Here is a 9709-nt window from a genome sequence, read left to right as displayed (position 1 = left end):
CTGAGCTAAAGGAGGAATTACGTACACAGCGCAAAGAAACTAAAAATCTTGAAAAAAGAGTGGAAGAATTCACAGCTACACTAATTAATGCAGAGAAGGTCATAAACGAAATGACAGAGATGAAAACCATGACACGAGAAATATGTGACAAATGCACAAGCTTCAGTAACCGACTCGATCAACTGGAAGAAAGAGTATCAGCAACTGAAGATCAAATGAATGAAATGAAGCGAGAAGAGAAACCAAAAGAAAAAAGAAGAAAAAGAAATGAACAAAGCCTGCAAGAAGTATGGGATTATGTGAAAAGACCAAATCTCCGTCTGATTGGGTTGCCTGAAAGTGAGGGGGAAAATGGAAACAAGCTGGAAAACACTCTTCAGGATATCATCCAGAAGAAATTCCCCAACCTAGTAGGGCAGGCCAACATTCAAATTCAGGAAATACAGAGAATGCCACAAAGATACTCCTCCAGAAGAGCAACTCCAAGACACATAATTGCCGGATTCACCAAAGTTGAAATGAAGGAAAAAATCTTAAGGACAGCCAGAGAGAAAGGTCGGGTTACCCACAAAGGGAAGCCCATCAGACTAACAGCAGATCTCTGGGCAGAAACTCTACAAACCAGAAGTGAGTGGGGGCCAATATACAACATTCTTAAAGAAAAGAAATTTAAACCCAGAATTTGATATCCAGCCAAACTAAGTTTCATAAGTGAAGGAGAAATAAAATCCTTTACAGATAAGCAAATGCTTAGAGATTTTGTAAACACCAGGCCTGCCCTACAAGAGACCCTGAAGGAAGCCCTAAACATGGAAAGGAACAACCGGTACCAGCCATTGCAAAAACATGCCAAAATGTAAAGACCACGGAGGCTAGGAAGAAACTGCATCAACTAACGAGCAAAATAATCAGTTAATATCATAATGGCAGGATCAAGTTCACACATAACAATATTAACCTTAAATGTAAATGTACTAAATGCTCCAATTAAAAGACACAGACTGGCAAACTGGGTAAAGAGTCAAGATCCATCCGTCCGCTGTATCCAGGAGACCCAACTCACATGCAGAGACATACATAGGCTCAAAATAAAGGGATGGAGGAAGATCTACCAAGCAAATGGAGAACAAAAAAAAGCAGGGGTTGCAATCCTAGTCTCTGATAAAACAGACTTTAAACCATCAAAGATCAAAAACGACAAAGGAGTCCATTACATAATGGTAAAGGGATCAACTCGACAAGAAGAGCTAACTCTCCTAAATATATATGCACCCAATACAGGAGCACCCAGATTCATAAAGCAAGTCCTTAGAGACTTACAAAGAGACTTAGACTCCCATACAATAATAATGGGAGACTTCAACACTCCACTGGCAACATTAGACAGATCAACGAGAGAGAAAATGAACAAGGATATCCGTGAATTGAACTCATCTCTGCACCAAGCGGACCTAATAGACATCTATAGAACTCTCCACCCCAAATCAACAGAATATACATTCTTCTCAGCACCACATCGCACTTATTCCAAAATTGACCACATAGTTGGAAGTAAAGCACTCCTCAGCAAACGTACAAGAACAGAAATTATAACAAACTGTCTCTCAGACCACAGTGCAATCAAACTAGAACTCAGGACTAAGAAACTCAATCAAAACCGCTCAACTACATGGAAACTGAATAACCTGCTCCTGAATGACTACTGGGTACATAACGAAATGAAAGCAGAAATAGAGATGTTCTTTGAAACCAATGAGAACAAAGATACAACATAGCAGAATCTCTGGGACACTTTTAAAGCAGTGTGTAGAGGGAAATTTATAGCACTAAATGTCCACAAGAGAAAGCAGGAAAGACCTAAAATTGACACTGTAACATCACAATTAAAAGAACTAGAGAGGCAGGAGCAAACACATTCAAAAGCTAGCAGAAGGCAAGAAATGACTAAGATCAGAGCAGAACTGAAGGAGATAGAGACACAAACCCTCCAAAAAATCAATGAATCCAGGAGTTGGTTTTTTGAAAAGATCAACAAAATTGACAGACCGCTAGCAAGACTAATAAAGAAGAAAAGAGAGAAGATTCAAATAGATGCAATAAAAAATGATAAAGGGGATATCACCACCGACCCCACAGAAATACAAACTACCATCAGAGAATACTAAAAACACCTCTACGCAAATCAACTAGAAAATCTAGAAGAAATGGATAATTTCCTGGACACTTACACTCTCCCAAGACTAAACCAGGAAGAAGTTGAATCCCTGAATAGACCAATAGCAGGCTCTGAAATTGAGGCAACAATCAATAGCCTACCCACCAAAAAAAGCCCAGGACAAGATGGATTCACAGCTGAATTCTACCAGAGGTACAAGGAGGAGCTGGTACTATTCCTTCTGAAACTATTCCAATCAATAGAAAAAGAGGGAATCCTCCCTAACTCTTTTTATGAGGCCTACATCATCCTGATACCAAAGCCTGGCAGAGACACAACAAAAAAAGATAATTTCAGACCAATATCCCTGATGAACATCGATGCAAAAATCCTCAATAAAATACTGGCAAACCGGATTCAGCAGCACATCAAAAAGCTTATCCACCATGATCAAATGGGCTTCATCTCTGGGATGCAAGGCTGGTTCAACATTAGCATATCAATAAACGTAATCCAGAATATAAACAGAACCAAAGACAACCACACGATTATCTCAATAGATGCAGAAAAGGCTTTTGACAAAATCAACAGCCCTTCATGCTAAAAACGCTCAATAAATTCGGTATTGATGGAACGTACCTCAAAATAATAAGAGCTATTTATGACAAACCCACAGCCAATATCATATTGAATGGGCACAAACTGGAAAAATTCCCTTTGTAAACTGGCACAAGACAGGGATGCCCTCTCTCACCACTCCTATTCAACATAGTGTTGGAAGTTCTGGCTAGGGCAATCAGGAAAGAGAAAGAAATCAAGAGTATTCAGTTAGGAAAAGAAGAAGTCAAATTGTCCCTGTTTGCAGATGACATGATTGTATATTGAGAAAACCCCATTGTCTCAGCCCGAAATCTCCTTAAGCTGATAAGCAACTTCAGCAAAGTCTCAGGATACAAAATGAATGTGCAAAAATCACAAGCATTCTTATACACCAGTAACAGACAAACAGAGAGCCAAATCAGGAATGAACTTCCATTCACAATTGCTTCAAAGAGAATAAAATACCTAGGAATCCAACTTACAAGGGATGTAAAGGAACTCTTCAAGGAGAACTACAAACCACTGCTCAGTGAAATAAAAGAGGACACAAACAAATGGAAGAACATACCCTCTCATGGATAGGAAGAGTCAATATCGTGGAAATGGCCATACTGCCCAAGTTATTTATAGATTCAATGCCATCCCCATCAAGCTACCAATGAGTTTCTTCACAGAATTGCAAAAAATTGCTTAAAGTTCATATGGAACCAAAAAAGAGCCCGCATTGCCAAGACAATCCTTAGTCAAAAGGACAAAGCTGGAGGCGTCACACTACCTGACTTCAAACTATACTACAAGGCTACAGTAACCAAAACAGCATGGTACTGGTACCAAAACAGAGCTATAGACCAATGGAACAGAACAGAGTCCTCAGAAATAATATCACACATCTACAGCCATCTGATCTTTGACAAACCTGAGAGAAACAAGAAATGGGGAAAGGATTCCCTATTTAATAAATGGTGCTGGGAAAATTGGCTAGCCATAAGTAGAAAGCTGAAACTGGATCCTTTCCTTACTCCTTATATGAAAATTAATTCAAGATGAATTAGAGACTTCAATGTTAGACCTAATACCATAAAAACCTCTAGAAGAAAATCTAGGTAGTACCATTCAGGACATAGGCATGGGCAAGGACTTCATGTCTAAAACATCAAGAGCAACGGCAGCAAAAGCCAAATTGACAAATGGGATCTAATTAAACTAAAGAGCTTCTGCACAGCAAAAGAAACTACCATCAGAGTGAACAGGCAACCTGCAGAATGGGAGAAATTTTTGCAATCTACTCATCTGACAAAGGGCTAATATCCAGAAACTACATAGACCTGAAACAAATATACAAGAAAAAAACAAATAACCCCATCAAAAAGTGGGCAAAGGATATGAACAGACATTTCTCAAAAGAAGACATTCATATAGCTAACAGACACATGAAAAAATGCTCATCATCACTTGCCATCAGATAAATGGAAATCAAAACCACAATGAGATACCATCTCACACCAGTTAGAATGGCAATCATTAAAAAGTCAGGAAACAACAGGTGTTGGAGAGGATGTGGAGAAATAGGAACACTTTTACGCTGTTGCTGGGACTGTAAACTAGTTCAACCATTATGGAAAACAGTATGGAAATTCCTCAAGGATCTAGAACTAGATGTACCATATGACCCAGCCATCCCAGTACTGGGTATATACCCAAAGGATTATAAATTATTCTACTACAAAGACACATGCACACGTATGTTTATTGCGGCACTATTCACAATAGCAAAGACTTGGAATCAACCCAAATGTCCATCTGTGACAGACTGGATTAAGAGACTGTGGCACATATACACCATGGAATACTATGCAGCCATAAAAAAGGATGAGTTTGCGTCCTTTGTAGGGACATGGATGCAGCTGGAAACCATTATTCTTAGCAAACTATCACAAGAAGAGAAAACCAAACACCGCATGTTCTCACTCATAGGTGGGAACTGAACAATGAGATCACTTGGACTCGGGAAGGGGAACATCACACACTGGGGCCTATCATGGGGAGGGGGGAGGAGGGAGAGATTGCATTGGGGAGTTATACATGATATAAATGATGAATTGATGGGTGCTGACAAGTTGATGGGTGCAGCACACCAACACGGCCTAAGTATACATATGTAACAAACCTGCACATTATGCACATGTACCCTAGAACTTAAAGTATAATAATAATAAAAAAAAATTTGACTTCAAAAAAAAAAAATGCAATGCAATACCACCTTACTCCCAGAAGAATGCCCATAATCAAAAAATTTAAAAAAACAGTAAATATCGGTGTGAATGCGGTGATCAGGGAGCATTTCCACAAGTGGTGGGAACATAAGCTAGTACAGCCACTATGGAAAACAGTAAACAGGGTGGAGATTCCTTAAAGAACTAAAATCAGAGCTACATATGATCCAGCAATCCGACTATTGAGTATCTACCCAGAGGAAAAGAGGCCACTATACAAACAAGATACTTGCACACACATGATTATAGCAGCGCAGTTCACAATTGCAAAATTGTGGAACCAAACCAAATGCCCATCAATCAACGAGTGAATAAAGAAACTGTGGTATATATTTGTGATCAAATACTACTTAGCCATAAAATGTAATGAACTGACAGCATTTGCAATGACCTGGATGAGACTGGAGATAATTATTTTAAGTGAAGTAACTCAGGAAGGGAAAATGAAATATCACATGTTCTCACTGATATGTGGAAACTAAGCAATGAGAATGCAAAGGCATGAGAGTAATACAATGGACTTTGGGGACTTGGGGAGAAGTGTGGGGGTGGGAGCAAGATATAAAATACTGCAAATATGGTTCAGTGTATACTGCTGTGGTGATGGGTGCACTAAAATCTGACAAATAACTACAAAAGTTATTTGAACTTACTCATGTAACAAAATACCACCTGTACCCCCAAAACTTATGGAAAAGTAATTTTAAAAAGGGAAAAACATACCTGGATGAAAAAAAAAAAATCTATACAAAAAAAACCCATGACACAAGTTTACCTACATAACAAACCTGCACTTGTACCCCTGAACTTCAATAAAATTAAATAAAACTTATAATGACATTGTTATATTCTCTTGCTAAATTCACTTTTTTATCATTATAGAGTGAACTTCTTTGTATCTACTTATAGACTTTGTCTTGAAATCTATTTAGTCTGACATAAATATAGTGACTTCTACTCTGTTTTGGTTCTCATTGGTATGGAACATCATTTCATCTCTTTATTTTCAGTCTATGTATGCCTTTATAGATAAGGTGCATTTCTTTTTTCTTTTTCTTTTTTTTTGCCATTTCTTTCTTTTTATTTACAGTTTGTATTCAATGCAAATCAATTCCATAACATAAGAAGTGACTATGAATCAAAGTATAAATACACAAACACAATATACAATCCAAAATAGATGTACAGCATTCTGGAATAAAGCAAAAGAGTGTTCATTCACACACACAGTAGCTTCAGATGTGTTCAATCTGTTTGTTCCCATGTAGTTTTCTAAAGATGGAAAAAAAATGACTTTGGTCATCAAGACTACTGTGGCCATATTAGATTCCTGGAACATCTAAGCATCAGTGTGTGACCATATGAACAAAAGACTTCAGGGAGTGTCTATTTTTAAAAAGGTTTCTGTGTGTTGAGGCAGTTGTAAAAGATTTACTGCCAAATCAAGCCCACTTTTAGGCTTAGGACCAGGTTCTAACTATCTAGAAATATTGACTGATAACAAAAAGTGTTCCAAATGTGGCTATTCTGATCCACAATTATTTTTTAAAGAAAAAAAAGGTATATACAGAAAGAGTATAAAAGCTTTTGTGAATTTAATGCAAATTAGGTTCCAGTCTTCACTTCCCAAATACTTGATTTACAGTTTTGATTCCTTTACATTTTTGCCTTTTTAATTTCAAGATTTGCAATTTTGCCTTTAAAACAGATCTTTTTTTTTATTGTAAAAAGTATTCAACATATGCAGAAATAAAAAAAGCATTTTGATGGCCAGGCGCAGGGACTCAAGCCTATAATCCCAGCACTTTGAGAGGCTGAGGCAGGTGGATCACCTGAAGTCAGGAGTTCGAAACCAGCCTGGGCAACATGATGAAACCCTGTCTTTAGTAAAATTACAAAAATTAGCTGGGCATGGTGGCAGATGCCTATAATCCCAGCTACTTGGGAGGCTGAGGCAGGAGAATTGCTTGAGCCTGGGATGCAGAGGGTGCACTGAGCTGAGATCGCACCACTGCACTCCAGACTGGGTGACAAAGTGAGGCTCCATCTAAAAAACAATAATAATAATAAAAGTATTTTGAAATTAGTCATGGTCAATACAATTCTACTCTTTGGAATCTGTTTAGCTAAATGAATGTAGCGCTCTTGTTGAATGGGAATAGGTGATAGGAAATGCCTACCATTTGACTCTATATGGATAATCAAGAGTTTCTCAGAATGCTCGGACCCGGGGGTAAATTCTCATTCATCATTGCCCTGGCACAGGTAAATTACTACATAAAAGGTCAAATGCAATGTCAAATCCAAAGACTCAAGAGGAAAGTGAGTTCAGTTCCCAAGAGAACAGCAATAGCTCAACAATGTACAACTTCATCTAGAATATATCAGCATTAAATTAGTACTGTTGAAACAATACATTGAGAAATTGCAGTAATACCTGGAAGTTCCTTCTAACGTACATATAAATAAAATCATGGAAGCTTTTTGTATTACCTGTTTTATGGCCTTATAGAATTAATGAACCAAATGAAAACTGAATCTCCATTCCACAATCACATCCTTTATTACTACTCTTATATTCAAGGTAGTATTAAGTGTCCATATTTCTTAAGCCACATTCAAGGAAATCATGTCTTAGCTATTTTGGATGTTGCCTCTCCTTCATCTTGTACATGAAACACCAGCAGATTTAATATTGGCATCCATCATCTAGTCAAACCTTGCAGACATTCTTCAAATCAATCAAATCTGGGATTCTAAACATTTTCTGTGTCAATAAAAGGGGTGGAATTAGTAGATTAGATGAAGACCTGTTTTTCCTTGCCACATTGGACTTCCAGACGCCATTTGGATTGGGTTTAGAAGATGGGGAAGTTTAGAAGATGTTTCTTGGCCTGAGTCTCTTAACAAGTAGAGATGTAGAAGAGAGAGTGAGATCACAAAGAGACTTGCTGTTGACTGCAGGGCACCACCAACCGCCTTGATGGTGGCATTAGCTGGATTTGGGGCAGTCGAAGTACTCTGGGGGGAGTTACTTGAAACTGTTACAACAGTTGTTTCATTGGAATAAATCTGCGTGGGTAGGAGCAATGCCAGCAGCAGCAGCCCCAGCCCGAGCCTGGCCACCATTGCTCTGCCCATGTCCCCTCCCTTGGTGCTCTGCACATCTCACTGGATGCTGGGTGCTTGAAGAACTGCTGGCTCCGGGAGGGTGCAGGCAAGGTCTGAGGTTCATTTCTTGTAGGCAACTAATCAATGGGTCTTGTTTTTTTCACTCTTTTAGCCAATCTATGTGCTTTGATTGGAGAGTTTATTCGATTTACATTCAATGTATATTATGGATAAGTAAGGTCTTACTCTTGCCATTCTATTTTTTGTTTTCTGGATGTTTTATGGTCTTCACTTGCTTCTTGTTTTCCCTATCTTTCTCTAGTTAAGCAAATTTTCTCTGGTAATGTGATTTAATTTATTGTTTTTTTTATGTGTGTGTATTGATTGTGTATTTTTTTGGTTCAAGGTTACCATGTGACTTGCAAATACTATCCTATGGCTCATTTTTTAAACTTGATAACACCACTATTTGCATAAACAACAAAAAACAAGCAAAGAAAACAATAAAAACTCTTAAGTCTTAAGTTTGTCCTCCTGCTTTTTAATTTATTGTTTGTATTTATATCTTTATGTGCTGACAATGTCTTAAAAAGTTGTTCTACTTATTATTTTTTATTTGTTCATTGTTTATTCTTTCTATTTAAGATGAGAGTAGTTTACACACCAGAGTTAGTGTTTTAATTTTCTGTGATTTTATGTGTACTTACTATTATCTGTGAGTTTTGTACCTTCAGATGATTATGTCTTTTTCTTTCTAATCAAAGTAGTTTCTTTAGCATTTTCTGTAGGATAGGTCTGGTATTGAAGAAATCTCTTAGTTTTGTTTGTCTGGGAAAGCCTTTATTTCTCCTTCATGTTTGAATAATATTTTCACTGGATATACTCTTCCATGGTAAAAGCTTTTTTTTTTTTTTTTTTTTTTTTTTTTTTTTTCCTTTAGAACTTTAAATATGTCATGCCACTCTCACCTGGTCCTTAAGGTTTCCACTGAAAGGTCTGCTTCCAGACATGTTGAAGCTTTATTGCATGCTATTTGTTTCTTTTCTTTTCTTTTTTTTTTCTGCTTTTCTTTCTGCTTTTAGGATCCCTTTTGGTCTTTGACCTTTGGGAGTTTGATTATTCAAACTTCTTTGGTCTTCTTTGGGTTAAATCTGCTTGGTGTTCTATGACCTTCTAATACTTGAATATTGATATATTTATCAATAGGTTTGAAAAGTTCTCTGTCATTCCTAGGTTTGGGAAGTTCTCTGTTATTATCAAACTGAATAAACATTCTACCACATTACTTTCTCTACCTCTTCTTTAAGGTTCATAACTATTAGATTTGTTCTTTTGATGTTAATTTCTAGATTCTGTATGCAAGATTCATTTTTAAAAATTATCTTTTTTTGTCTCACAACTGTGTATTTTCAAATAGTTTGTCTTCAGTCTCACTAATTCTTTCTTTTGCTTGATCAATTCTGCTATTAAAGTTCTCTGATGACTTTTTCAGTATGCCAATTGCATTTTTCAACTCTAGGATTTTTACTTGATTCTTCTGAGTAAATTCAATCTCTGTTCAGTTTATCAG

General features: G+C 37.2%; 1 protein-coding gene across 1 annotated transcript; it reads right to left on the bottom strand.

Annotated features, from left to right (window-relative positions):
• Positions 1–6084: 6084 nt before the first annotated feature.
• Positions 6085–8185, bottom strand: LOC117078071 (signal transducer CD24-like). Its single transcript, XM_033201585.1, has one exon. The coding sequence runs from the start codon at positions 8167–8169 to the stop codon at positions 7819–7821; it is 351 nt and encodes a 116-aa protein (XP_033057476.1). The 5' UTR covers positions 8170–8185; the 3' UTR covers positions 6085–7818.
• Positions 8186–9709: the final 1524 nt, after the last annotated feature.

The sequence above is a fragment of the Trachypithecus francoisi genome, unplaced genomic scaffold (genome assembly GCF_009764315.1).
Source record: "Trachypithecus francoisi isolate TF-2019V2 unplaced genomic scaffold, Tfra_2.0 Lachesis_group6, whole genome shotgun sequence".
In the NCBI taxonomy this organism is placed as follows: domain Eukaryota; kingdom Metazoa; phylum Chordata; class Mammalia; order Primates; family Cercopithecidae; genus Trachypithecus; species Trachypithecus francoisi.
Note: the sequence above shows the minus strand (reverse complement) of the source record. Positions and strands in the feature narration are given on the sequence as shown.